The 14,462-nt window shown below is 39.8% G+C and overlaps 1 protein-coding gene across 1 annotated transcript in view; it reads left to right on the top strand.

Annotated features, from left to right (window-relative positions):
• The window catches only part of SLC38A9 (solute carrier family 38, member 9), a 34,764-nt gene extending 23,904 nt beyond the window's left edge, over positions 1-10,860 (top strand). Inside the window, exons 13-15 of the mRNA XM_009081873.1 lie at positions 3-88; positions 8,300-8,389; positions 10,545-10,860. Of these exons, the coding sequence (XP_009080121.1) occupies positions 3-88; positions 8,300-8,389; positions 10,545-10,710 (342 nt within the window). The 3' untranslated portion in view covers positions 10,711-10,860. The remainder of the gene's footprint in view (positions 1-2; positions 89-8,299; positions 8,390-10,544) is intronic.
• Positions 10,861-14,462: the final 3,602 nt, after the last annotated feature.

Here is a 14,462-nt window from a genome sequence, read left to right as displayed (position 1 = left end):
TGTTCCAGATGATCACTGTGTACCCGTTGTTGGGCTACCTGGCACGAGTTCAGCTGTTAAGACAGTTTTTTGGAAACGCTTACCCAAGGTAAGAAGTCTGTTCCTCGACAAGAGTTTGGCACAGTTCGCTTAACTGGCAACTTTGTGTTGTCAGAAAATTGGCTTTGCTTTGGGGGATTTCCTTTGCTACATTAGGTACATTTCATAAGCTACTTTCACTGCAGGGTGAATAGGCATGCAAAGCAAACTGGCCTTCAGATCAGGACTGCTACAGCTTGGCAGAGCAGAACTGGGGGGGTTCTTTTTGGCTTAGCTCTTCATTTTGTCAATAAACAGAGGAATTTTGTCAACACAGTTCCTCTGTGTTATGCATTTATATGGCAAAAAGTTGTGTAGAACAAATAGATCTTTTAGTTCAGGAGCGTTTTGCCTAGTAGTCTTTAAGCTGTGAAGGACATATGCTCCAGATAGTAACCTTTCAGGGTGCTGTCTCTGTTTTGATTGTGCATGATTAGTAATCATCCATCTGTTTGGGAACAGGGCTAATAGCTAAGTGAGTTGTTAGTTGTGTTATCTGCGCTGCTGCTATGCTTACAAAAATAGCTTTTCACATGCTAATTTCAGAGATGAGCCACAACCCTGCATTTGTACACTGTCTGAACTCCAGGGAAGAGCTGATCCAGAGCTCAATTTTAGTTTGTTTGGGTTTTTTAAAATAAAACCTAGGACATTTATATTTGGAGTATTGTCTGAATTTGGCACAGTGAGAAGTTGGCATTTATCTCCAAGTTTCTTATTTTATATTGTGAATTACTGTTGATGGAGGAAAGGAAACAAAATAGCTCAGGAAGGAATGTGTATTTCCTCTGGGGCATCAGCAGTAGCATACAGGTCTGCAGAGACGTTGTTCCAAGTTTCAGGTTTCTTCTGAGTCCTAAAATAGGTATGAGAGGTTCTAGAAACTGAATGCCTAAAATTAGGCAGTGAAATAAGGGCCTGCTTTTTTGGATGCTAAATTGTACGCAGTTCAGCGTTGAGGAGATTTTTAGGAACTGCTACGAGTTACTGTTGGAAACAAGGCCATTTATTTAAGTGCTAAACATGGATTTCACAGCCACTGGGAAATAGTCCTTCCCTTTATATTATGAGGATGTGCCTCTTCCTATCTCCTCCCTCCAGTTACTCCCTGACCAGAATGGTTTTCATTTCCCTCATGCCCTCTCCTAGAACCTACAGCTTCATACCAGTCCCTTCTCAGGTTAATTCCAGCTTACTGTTTTAAGCCTTCATGCTATGACGAATGTGATGATGCAAATACTTGCTTGGTTCTTGTCTCCAGGATGTCTTGTGGGTAGCTTCACTCATTTTTTAATTTAAATTTTCTCAAAGTCTTATAGGGAGGTATTTAAAGCTTCTGAGAAGTCAAAAATGGATTCTAGGAAGCCACATAAGTCACTCCAACCTGTTGTGATAAGGTAGCATATTCTGGCTGGTTGGCTATCTATTTCTCAAGTATCCCAGGTGTCTCAAACATTGCACAAAAGTTACTCAGACAACCTTCAGGCTCTCACCTCTGTGCGTATACAACAGCCAAGGTCAGCCCTTATTTTTTCCATGCTGTGAGAACTAGCTGAAGGCTAGTAGCAAGCACAAGATATGTCTCTGGGAAGATAGTAGATATTTACTCCTGGTTGTAAAATATGTCTTCATGACTGGTTCTCACCAGTCATAAGATGAAGGTCCTTTAATAGCATGGTATCTATATCACCTGTCTAGAATAAATTTCAGTATTTTCAGTTTTTATCTGAGCTGCTTATGTGGCGAAACATTTTACAAATATAAAGATGTGGCTCTTAGTGGCATAAACTGATGTCTTACTGGTGAGACTGTTGATCCACCCTGAAGAATCTCCCTGGAAATACTAAGTTCCATGGCTTTTGTGTAGGAAAATGAGCACTCCTACTGGTAGTTTGATACACTTGGCTTCTTTTATCAAAGTCCTCAATAATTGGGGCAAACAGTTGTTGGACAGTAAGACTGACCTGCAGACACTTACGCTTTAGGTCTTAGACATGTGTATAAGGTGTATATACAGAGAAGAATATTCTAGGTAATGTAGCTGCTGAAAACTCTTGTGCAAGTAGTGAAATAGAAGGGTAAAGCAGGATCTTCATTGGAAACCTAGCCTTGTTGAACCATGTGATTCAATGTGCTGGATCACATCTTTCCATATGTGTATTTTTCCTATATTAAGTTTCCTTTGTAGCTGAAAGAATCCTAGAAATTTGCCTTTGGCTGTAATTGTCCAAACAAAAACATCAGCAACAAAATCTAACAAACACACCTCCTTTTTTGGTCCAAGCCTCCATTCTAAATCTTCCTATCTTCATTTTTGAGCCGTAGGTTGCTCCACATGGAAGCTCACTGATTTTAAAAGCCAGGCTTCTTCAGATCAGCAGTTGTTTGCAGATGTGGATACCTGCTCCTGCTATAGATGGAGTTAGCAGATAGCCATTGAGTTATTAGCTGGAGTACTTGAAATTCTGGATGGATGCATCTTAAAGCTGATAGCTTGATCACATGCTTACAGAGCTGCCATGCAATTTTATTTACCCGTGATGTTTGTATTTCTCAGATCAGTTCAATTCTTAGAGTTTTCCTCCTTTTTCTTTACTATTTATCTGTCACTGGTTATGATGAAGCACCAAGGTATTGGTTTACTGCTTTCCAGCTCATAATATTGATAATTGGTTCTACCAAAAGCACCATCCTTGTTCATATCCTGTTTTTTGCTGGTAGGCCATGGGTTATAACTGGATTATAATGAGAAACTACTTACTCATCTTCAGGGGAGCTTTTATTGTCTGAAGACTGATTTCTATCTCTTCTGTCCCACACTTTTTAGGTACTTTGTAGTGCTATTTTTCTGCAAATGAACTTTGCTGTGTGTATCCATAGTGTATTCTACTAATCCATAGTCTTTCATGAAGAAGCAGCTCACTCTCTCCAAACTTAAAAACTTAAGCAGACAATGCATAACTTTTTTCTTCTCCCAGATTTCACAGCAGGGGTCACCTGATCAGTGGGAGCTTGCTTGTTTGAAGCCTAGAGAAAATGAGTATCCTGTCTCTTCCAGCAGTCAGGAGAGCAAAAGCACCCCTGATGCTAAGAAGGGGAATTTTCCTTCCTCTTATGTACCTATATCAGTCACCCTTGTCTCTGCCTGTCTTAAAAACAAATGCATGTTTCTACATGCATTTGTTTCTACATCTACATATGCTGAGCACAGTAGTCTACTGACAGACATCATCCCATAGAATCATACAAAGGTTTGGATTGGAAAGGACCTTCATGATCATGATCTAACCCCCCTGGGTTACAACTCCCACTAGACCAGGCTGTTCAAAACCCTATCCAGTCTGGCCTTGAGCACTTCCAAGGATGGGGCAGCCACAACATCTTTGGGCAGCCTGTTCCAGTGCCTCACCACCCTCACAATAAAGAGTTTCTTTTGTATATTTAACCTAAATTTCCCCTCTTTCAGTTTAAAACCATATTTCCCCTTGTCCTGTCACTACAGTTTCTAATGAAGAGTCCCTCTCTGGCTTCCTTATATGCCCCATTCAGGTACTAGAAAGTTGCTAGGAGGTCTCCACACAATCTTCTCTTCTCCAGGCTGAAGAGCCCAAACTTCTCAGCCCATCCTCATAGGGGAGATGCTCCAGTCTTCTTACCAACTTTGTGGCCTCCTCTGGACTTGCTCCTACAGTTCCATGTCCTTCTTATGCTGGGATACCAGAACTGCACACAATATTCCAGGTGGGGTGTCACAAGAGCACAGTAGAGGGGGGAGAATCACCTCCCTTGACCTGCTGGCCACACTCCTTTGGATCCAGCCCAGGACACAGCTGATTTTCTGGGTTGTGAGCACACACTGCAACTTGTGTTAAGTTTTTCATCAACCATCACCCCCAAGCCATTCACTGCAGAGCTGCTCTCAATCACTTCTCTGTCCAGCCTAGAGGAATGTCTGGGATTGCCCCAGCCCAGGTGTAGGACCTTGCACTTTGCTTTGTTGAACTTCATCAGGTTTGCACAGGCCTATCTCTTGAGCCTGGCAAGATCTCTCTGGACAGCATCCCTTCCCTGCAGTGTGTCAGCTGCACTTCACAGCTTGGTGCTGAGGGTGCACTCGATCCCACTGAGCTTTCAGCCTTTCTGTGCTTGCTGCAAAAGGTTTAGACACAAGAGAAGACATGCTAATTCCTTCCTTCATCTTGCAACACGTGTGCTAGTAGAGTGTACAGACTGCAACACAGAAAGTGATGTACTGGGACAAAACCCAGGAACTGTTCATTCTCTCTACTTTCTTTGGTGTTGTAAGGGAAGGCCAAAATGTTGGGTATTGGGAAATTATTTTCTCAAGTGAGATATGTTCACAATGATGTCATTGGACAGCTGACTTGGGGCCAGAGGCCTGTGCTTTTATCTTCTGTTTCTTTCTTGATTCTGGATTGTCTTATTTGTACAGAAAATCAATTTTTTTCATTATTGTTACTGGCACTTGGCTACAGTGATATTTGTGACAGAGATTCTCTTGATTAATTATATGCTGTGCATAAAATGCTTTCTACAGTTACCTGATAATGTTTTAATACTTCCTAATGTCTTTCCTGTTCTGAGAGCTTGAAATAAGATAATGGACAAAAATCACTTGGCTTTCCTTACCGATTGTCCTCCCTTTACTCCATGGTAGCCCAGCAGACCTGCCAGTTCTCCCACAGATGTATGTGCTCCGATGCAATGCAAGACATTTCTGCTGTTTGCATGCATGTTTGCTTATCTGCTCCTCACCTAGCTTCTATATTGCTTGTTAACAGCTGTGATTCATGGTCTTTTGACCAGTGTCACTTGAGTGAGATTTCCAGGAAGAAAATGCATTTTTAGATACAGTAACATTTCAGAAATTCTTACTTAAATGATCCTGATTTCTTTCTTGGCTTTCCAGTTTCCCTTACTGTGTTCACTCTGTGACTCCATGCTGAGTCCAGCACTTACACTAATTTCCTTGCATCTGACCTGAAAGGATTTAAAATCAGTTTATTTCTTTTCATTTCCCCTGCACTAGAGTTTGGTTTCACAATTGTTTTTATGATTCTTACTTTGAGGATGCCAACATTAATTAGATATATATGTTCAGTGCTGTTCAGTGACTTTAGTGTAACTGCCACTTCCACAGGAGAGCACTTGATGGGGCAGGCCCTCTAATGATCTTCTGGCATACCAGGTTGTTCCTCCACTCTGTCAGTCTGAAAGGTTAACCTTGCAATAGGAGAAAAAATCAAGACTGAGGGAAAATCTTCAATTTTTTAAAAAATCTTTTGTTTTGCTCTGCTCTGCTATTGTATTTGTGGGATTGCAAGATTTTTGCAGGGGAGCAGAAAGCATTCCCTTGATAGAAAAGAGCTGAGGTCTTCAGCAGCCCAACCAGGAGTGTTCAGACTGAGAACAGAATACAAAAGGCTTGCTGTGGGTGTGCCTCCGGTGTGAATTACAGCCTCCTTCAGGCAACCCAACCTGTGCCTCAAGAGCAGCAGCCCCAGTCATGCTGCCCAGGTGGACAGTCCAGCCCTGGCATGGGCCACCCAGTGCTGCTACCATTTGCCACGAGGAGAGTTGCAGTGCTTAGAAAATGGGTTCATCCTTGCAGGGTAGTTAGGTAAAAACAGGCCAGATCTCTTCTGGTCTCTAACATTGTTTAAATACTTTTCTTCCTATAGTCATAAGAAGCAGAGGTGGCATGGTTGTGCATCCCCAAAAATGCTGTTTTTCTGACTGTCCTTTTGCAATGTGTGGTGACCATTAATTGTACAGTATTCCAGCATCAGGCTACACCTGGGCAATTCAGAGCTTGTTAAAATGTCACAGGCTCTGAGAGATTCTTGTCCCATCTGAACACACCTGCATGAAACTTTTACAGTCTTATGAAAAGTACTGTCTCAAATAATACATGTACAAGTCGCCCTAGATTCTGTAGGGTAAGGGGTTTTTTTCTAAATGACAATACCTCTCTCTCTGCTGAGAATGAGGCTCTTTCCCCATCCTGGAGATGGGATGAACTATGAATATCTGCCTAGGTAAAATAAATGGTTCTCTGATTAAACACCTGCTGCCCAATAACATGGTTACAACTCAGCCTGTTCTAAAAGGTAGAAAAAGGAGCAAGGATGTCCCAGGGAACAAATACAGTGTAATCTTTCTCATTGAAACAGAGAGATTTAAAGCCTTTTCAGGCTTTCTAATTTTGGTATTGTTACTGAGGATCCTGCTTAATTCTGACAATTAAAACTGCAAAGCACTGCTCCACAAATACTGAATTGATTTGGAGGCTCCAGCATTTTGGGACCATGTTTTCAATTGAGCCAAAACACATTCCCCTCCCCAACCCAGTAATTTTTTCTCAGATCAAGAAGTTGAAAAATTTTTCATTTTACACCAAACGTACACAGACACCACTTTGCTTTTTAAGTTATGGGAACCTAGAATTAATTTTTCTTAAAGCAACAGCTTTGAGCAACAAAATCATGTCTTCTATTTTAAAACAAGACAGAATGAAATATTTCTGTTTTTTTCAGGTTTTCTGCTTAAATACTCAGAATTGACACCAATTTGCAAAACATTTCTGAGTTACTAAACCTGCACTCTTTTTAATCCCTCGTGCTAGAAAATTAATCTCAGCAAAAAAAAGAATGAAAGAAGTGCTGTTGCTTTCTATGTTCATAAACTTTTGACTTCAATTGTGCTATTTGACAGTAAGATTTGAGTTCTGCCATATGTGTGGGGAGAGAAAAAGTAGTTTTTAATGGCAGACGCTTTTCTGTGAAGAGCTCAGTTAGTTGGCTTTCCGTAGCAATATTAGGTAAGCTGTACACATTTGGTCCTAAAAAGTCTGATTCTTGGGATTTTATTTTTTTCCATGGGCTTTCGCAGATTTATATCCTATTACATTGTCATTAAACTTTCAGCTGCTGCATTCCCAGTGCCATCTTCTGTGTGTGAGGCACACCTCTTGCACCACTGTTAAAATGTCATGTACAAAATTAAAAATGCTATTTCTGTCCTTTTGAAATCAGTTTATAAGAGTGAAGGTTAGAAATAGTCTGTATCTTAAATTATTCCTTTGTGTTTTAGTTACCTTCATCCCCTGCATTTTAATGAGAGTACTCTGTGTCTCTAATCTTTCTTCCTAGCTTGGAAACTGGCAGGCAGCCTTTCAGCCATGGAAGTTGTCACTTTTTAAAAGTTTGTTAGTTAGTGACATCCTCCGTAACACACATACATTCTACAGTGAAGAAAAAAATGAGCCTTGACCTACAGTTTTTGTTTATTTTAAGAAATCATACCCTCCAGAAGAATAAACAAAACCTGTAAGTGTATGTGTGTTTCCTCTGTGTGAATCCTTTTTTCTCTTCATAGAAACAGCTGTGTGACCGAAATATCCCAGGTTTTTATTATATTTCCTGACTCTACCTTATGTTAAAATATGCCAGCATTTCATATTCTCTAAAGAAAAGTGATACTCTCCTGGGTCTCAGTTCTGTGCATAACTACTCTGAATTCATCTGATGCCTTAAAAGCTGCTTTTGTAGAAGATAAAATATCTGATTTTTTTCATCCTTAATGCAAAAGAAAAGCAACAGGAAATTATTTGTAAAAACAAGTTCAAGAAAGAATTTCAGCATAAATAAGACACAGGTCATATACTGAATGATGTCCAATATTCTAAATGTTTGTCCTCTACTAAAATGCAGTAGGGTTCAAATTTTAAGGTGTTATTTCCCCTCTAGTAATCTTTGTAATGTTTTCCACTGGATGCATCCTTTCCTTTCTTCTGGTTTCCATTAGTTCACTCTGAGCAATTCAGATCACTCTCTGGACAAACCAATTCTTTCTTGTGGGAATTAAGTTACACAGTATTGTTTCTTTGGTATTTGAATATCCATCTGAAATACATGAGTGCTGAGTACTACGTATGGTGTTTTTCAGAAGAGTTGCCAAATTACACATTCTTACTCCTTAAGAATATTCTGAGTCAAAACACTGGGTATTTAGAAATTGGCACTATGAATATTCAGTAGAGAATGTTTGCTGTGAAATTAATTAGCTTTAATCGAGTGAGTCATGCAAATGAAAATGCCATCTGTGTACCAGTTAAATGTTAGTGCAAATGAAGAATAATGGTGGTATTTGGTTATAAATACAGCATGGATTTTCAGACTATTTCCTCACTTCTCTGTAGCCTTTTCCATGTGCTCGTCCTGAACCTAGCTATTGTAGGAGCTGGAGTAGCAATGGCAAGATTTTATCCAAATATAGGAGGAATCATAAGGTGAGTGTTGCGCAGTGAGTTTGCCTGTGGTGTTGCTGCATGTTTGCCTCTTGATGTTGTAAAGGAACAGCAGTAATTGTATATTTATATTTTGTGGGACTTACACCTTCTTAAGTTGTAAATAATGATTTAGATGTATAAACAATCTGCTCTTTGAAAGTTCTGACAACCAGCTGTATGCAATTGTGCCTCTGTACCTGAGGTGGTTGGGATGATTCTCCAGTTTCATTGGAGCTGTGTCTGAGGACCTTGTAACTGTACACATGAAAGAATATGGTGGCAGTAGAAAAGTTGCTTGGTGATTTTATGGCTTCTCTCAAGGTTTTATTTTGTGTTAAGACCATTTGAATTATAGAATCACATGCAGTATAGAATCATGGAAGAGACCTTTACGATTGTCACATGCAGCCATCCACCAGCACTACCACTGTAACCCCCAAACCATATCACCCAGTGCCAGATCCAGCACCTCTTAAACATCTCCAGAGGTGGTGATTCCACTGCCTCCCTGGGCAATATTCCAATGCCTGACCACTCTAACAGTGAAGAAATATTTTCTAATATATAATCTGAATCTCCCCTGAAAATGATTTGGAAGTCTGTAATAAAAAATCCAAGAAAGCAAGTAACTTGAAAGAGAAAAGTGACATAAAAGTTTTTCCCTATATAATATCTTAAATTTACTATGTTGATGAACAGCTAGGATTTCTATAATTTGGAAATATTAGAGCAAATAATCTAGGAGTTTTATTTTCTACATTTGACATCACCATATTTATAAGCATCGTCATTCGTTCCTGGTTTGCATCTTTCCTACAGCAACCAGGAGAGGGAGGTGTTTAAAAATATAGAAATCTGCAATTATAAAACCAGAATTACAGGCTTGGGTCTGACCAGAGTAGCAAAATAACTTACTTTTGCTCGGTGGCTGATCTTTGAGGTTTTTTTCCCCGTTTCCTTCTTTTTTTTTTTTACCTCTCCTTTTAGTGAAAATTTTTGTATTCCAGTAATAGAGCAGGTGTAGTTAATCGTCATCATTGAATCTTAGAATGATAGAATGGACCTTAAGGTTGGAAGGGATCTTAAAGAGCAAATAGTTCCAACCCCCCTGCAGTGGGCAGGGATTCCTTCCACTAGACCAGGTTGGTCAAAGCCCAAGCTGGCCATGAATACTTGCAGGGATAGGGCAGCCACAACTTCTCTGGGTGCCTACAGTGAATGATTTCTTCCTAATAAAATAAATACCAGGTAATATATTTCTCCATTTGCAAACTGATCCTGACCTCTGCTAATGTGCCTATGTTGTGCATAGCAACCAAACATTTTGAACAGCGAATTTGAGTAGCTGATAAATTGAATATATGCAGGCTAACTTGGGCATTTGCTGGTTTTATGTTGCCAATGATTACTCTATTTTGTGATGTTTCCTCCATCTAAAAGCAATGTTCAAATATTTGAAACAAAGTATGTTGTTAATTAATAATGTACATTTGGCTGCAGTATAGCTTAGCAGGTGAAAATAATGAGAAGGTTTTTGTAATCAAGGGAGGGGTTAGAATAAGAACAGGTAAATGTTTCCCTTGCTGTGGTTGATCATGTTACCAGCAGGGCATGTTGTTTGTTTCGGGTCTGGAGAATGCCTTGCTAGGAGCTCACTAAATAAATTAAAGTAAGAGCTGTAGATGCAAGAGCAGGTCTATGCGTACATGCTTTAATATCTGTCCTCAGATATCTGGGGTGCAATGAGACTTGCAGTCCTAACAGCAAAGGTTGCATAAGAAAGGATGCGCTGTCCAGTCTCTTTCTGTTGTACATTTACAAATCTCCCCAAAGAAAGTAGAAACATGGAGTCAAAGATAAGAGTCAGTCCCCAGCAGCATGAGGGGATGTGACTGAAATGACAGAGGTGTGTCAGAGTGCAGATCCAGGCGAGCAGAGGGCTGGACAACACAGAGGGTGATAATGAAATGCTAATGAAGGAGGTGAAGGACAGCAGGGAACAGAAGTTGATGTTTAGCAGCTGCAGATAGTCAGTGTTCATCCAGACTGCTCATTGGTTTGACGGGAGAGGAAATGACAATAAGAAATTAGAATAAATACAAAGCATTCTTTTTTTTCCCCTTTTCTTCTTCCCTTCTTCTCCTCCTTTTCTCAGATACTCTGGAGCAACATGCGGTCTGGCCTTTGTATTCGTGTATCCATCCCTGATCTACATGATCTCCCAGCACCGTGCTGGGCAGCTGAGGTGGCCAGCATTGATCATTCACATCTTTATAATCCTCCTTGGACTGGCTAATCTGATTGCCCAATTCCTATTGTGAAAACTCTCCCTTCTCCCTGTGGCTGTCACAAGTGGTGCTGTGGTATTTGGCAACAGCCCTGAGCCAACACTGTCGGGCATGAGAACAGTCCTCAATATGATGATCTGGAGAAAAGCTGCACCTTCGAAACAAATTCAAAACACATCTTTCAGGCACTTGACAGGAGACATGTCTTGATCCTATGAAAATACAGTGTTATGAGAAGTGAAATGGTTCAGATTGGAGTGAGGTAGTTCCCCTGGTTGTGTTGAATGTACATGAAAAATTAATGGAGCTCAAATGTATTAATTTTTTACAGCACAGTTCTCAAAACACAGATCTTTCAGCCTCAGGCTGTGGAACTCTACTCCAAAAGGAACTGTCCTTTACCTTGAATAACAAACATGCTTTCTCAGCATTGTTCAGTGGCTCTTTGAAATGCTCTTTTGTTGCCGTTATTTTTCTGCTTTATTTGGAAAATGAAGAAATTATTGTCTTTCCCTTTTTTTAATGTGAATTTATAGTCATTTGGGTCAAAATGAACTCTTAATTTTGAATATGCTATTAAATTGTTTTGGCAATATTTTTCCTCTAGGAAATTCCAAGAAAAAGAAACAATACACTCATGTTTCAGTGTTTTATTCAGAACCAATATGTACCCAAGTTATTTGTGACCTTACAATGAAAAAAAAGGAGGATTAAAAAAAAGCAGAACAAGACAATTAAAATTAGTGTTCCAGGCTTGACCTCACTTCAACTCTGTTAACTGGGCTATTGTGTGCTGTGAAGTTGTCTTCTCAGGAGTTGCATGTGGTTTCATGGATGCATGTTGTACACAGCATTCATCACAGGTTTGCTCACTCCCTTGTGGGGTCTTACTCTAGTGGTCTCTCACTGTTCTTTCCCACTGCATTCTCCAGACATTTGGGATGTGAGCAGGAGAGACAACACTAGCACTCCTCAGAATTGTGGATGAAATCAAGGAATTTAAGCTTTAAATAATTCCTGACAGAAGCTGGAAGAATCTGGGAAGGTTTTTATTGTGGGCTTGGGTTTTTCTGACTTCTTGTTTACTGACTAAGAGGTTGTACATGCGTAAGTACACAGACACCTTCCCTCACTACCTTCTGGGAGTTTGTGTTTGAACCCAAAACATGCAATAATTAAGTTGCCAGACAGTAGTGGAATGTCATTTTTGTGGTTGGAGAGAGAGAAAAAAACCTCCTCTTTGCACAGAATTTCAATGCATTAAAATAATCAACAAATGCAGAATTTAACTGAAAGAGGGCTCTGAGCAATGCTAAATTCCAAAGTAAGTAGAAGGGGGAAAACATTGGGGTGATGCAATATTTGTGAAGTAGGAGTTGAGTTGGGAAAGATAATTACATTGCAGGGTAAGAGTTCATATTTTCATCAGAAAACCAATGAAAGACATAACCTAGATATTATTGCCATGGTTTTCTGGGAAATGATGTGAAGTTTTCTTTGTAATGTTGTAAATCCATTTGTTTGACACCTCAAACTGTGTAAAAGACACTGACTTTAATAAAGGTTCTTTGATTTATATGCAATACAAGATGATGTGGGTTTTGGAATACTGTCTGCAGAATACAATATTTCAGACTTTTTTTCTTGTGAAACCCTCTGTGCCTTTAAATCAGAGTTTGAGAACACATCTGTCATCTCTTCTGTGTTAGAGAGAAGTATTTGCCCCCATCCTGGTCATTTTTCCCATGTATGTACTCTTACAAGGTAAGTCCTTGAACACCAAAAGGGAAGGACAAAAGATACAGGATTCCAAGCATTGTTGACTTACTCACATTAAGCCCTTGTGCTTATTTATTATGGATTCAGTGCTTGATTACCTGCTGAGTGCAGGTAATTCAATTAGATTATGTCCTTCCATGTTCCATCTGTATATGATTCCATGACTCAAATCCTTGCCATTGAGGCTGATAGAAAAATGCCCATTGATTTTAGCAGAATTAAATTCTGCTAGGACCTAGGAGTCAACAGAAATCCCTAAGTAAGACAGAGTTCGTGGTGAAGTGTCCTAATTGCATCTTGTCTGTCTGTCTCTTTTTCCAGTTGTGCAACATACAATGACTGAGTTAATATTTAGAAGGAAATTATTCAGTACCTTTCTAAAAGCCTGTTTTGGCTTTGTGTTACAGAGAGAGGTGCTGGCTGCACTGTTTGTTTATACAAGCCTTTAAAAGCTGTGATGTGAGTTATAAGCTGGTAAGCATTAAAGTGATAGCAAATACTTCATTACTCCTGAAGTATACTTTCTTATGAGAAAGTATGTTTTTATTTCACTGCATACAGTTGAGATTTTCACAAGCATCAGAAGCAAGTTGGGAGTGCATAAGTAGATTGGCATTGTCAGCATCCTAAGTTAAGTAATATTTTAAAATTTAATGACAACTTAGATGGCCTAAAAGACCAGAAATAGATTGCAGTGTCTTTTTTTCTTTTTCATGCAAGCACAAAACGTAGGTCTGTGCAAACGCACACTTCATCTGCAGTGATGGACAGCTAATTTCAGTTCCTTAGGTTCTCTGTTCCAGCAAATCATCATGTGATTTAGCGGAACAAAAAAAAGTAATATATGGACCCAATGGTGTATTGTGAAATGTCATTTATTACCTTCTCACAGAAGAAAAATAATTGCTGCTGGAAATAGTGGATTCTGTCTTTACATTTGAGCTTTGCTGAAGTAAGCTGTGAGGTGAAGTACTGTCAGCTCTGGGCATTGAGTAAGAATCTAAGGTTTTCTTCATAACAGGACCAGGCTCTTTGTCTGGCACCATCCCTACCTCACTGCACTCTGACAATCCAGCCCTCCATATTATGTGATAGCTCAGTGATGTGAAATATTTGTTGCATGAGGTTCCAGCAGCTGCAATCAATCATCTGTGCTGATACAATCAAGCTAAAATCCAGATCTCCAGATACATAAGGCATTAACCCAGCATGACCTTCAGGCATCAAAGTATAAGTAGCCAGGGGAATTCCCAGGAAGCCCCAAGAGCAGATCTGGACATGCCTGTGTGGTGAAACTGTGAACATGTCTGCAGGTGATTACACACAGTTTGAGCACTGGCACCAAGGAATTAGTTTTTCAGTGGGAACTTTGTGATTAACAGAAGTACTTGCATTTCCTAAGGACAAGGATGGATGATGTGGCTTTTAGGTCTGCCTTCTGCCATGACAAGAAAGAATTACCTTCTGTATATCCATGCTTGTACTGACCTCATTGCCTTCTCTGTAACGGCCTGCCGTCATATGTTCCAGTTTCTTAATGTTATCATGGCCCAGATTCATCCTTTCAGCTTTTAGTGGTCTTCAGAATCTCTCTTGTGCTTAGTGTATCTCAGTTTTCCCTTTCTGTTCCAGTCTCTCACAGCTGCATCTGTTCCTACAAATAATTTTTTCCTGTTCTGTCTGGATTAATAATGTTATGTTAATGTGTTAAGTCTTATAGCTCAAATGACCTGTGCAGCAAAAAATGAGCATTTGGCATTCAAATGTTGCATCACGTAAACAGAGGGGCTCAGGGAGGATATTTTATGTAACTGCCTCTTTGCTTGAAGGCTCAGCCTTTTGAACCCCACGTACAGAAATATGTGAAGATAATGGCATTTGGTTGCAATGCTGAACACTTGGTGGGGTTGACATTTTGCCTGCCCAACCTCCAGACTGCTCCCTCCTCGGCCAGGATTCCACACAAGGGTTGGCTTTTGTTTCCCTGATCACATAGCCTTTTTTTT

Source organism: Acanthisitta chloris, unplaced genomic scaffold (genome assembly GCF_000695815.1).
Source record: "Acanthisitta chloris isolate BGI_N310 unplaced genomic scaffold, ASM69581v1 scaffold3089, whole genome shotgun sequence".
Classification (NCBI taxonomy): Eukaryota; Metazoa; Chordata; class Aves; order Passeriformes; family Acanthisittidae; genus Acanthisitta; species Acanthisitta chloris.
The sequence above is the reverse complement of the archived record's forward strand: the minus strand, read 5'-3'. Positions and strand labels throughout refer to the sequence as shown.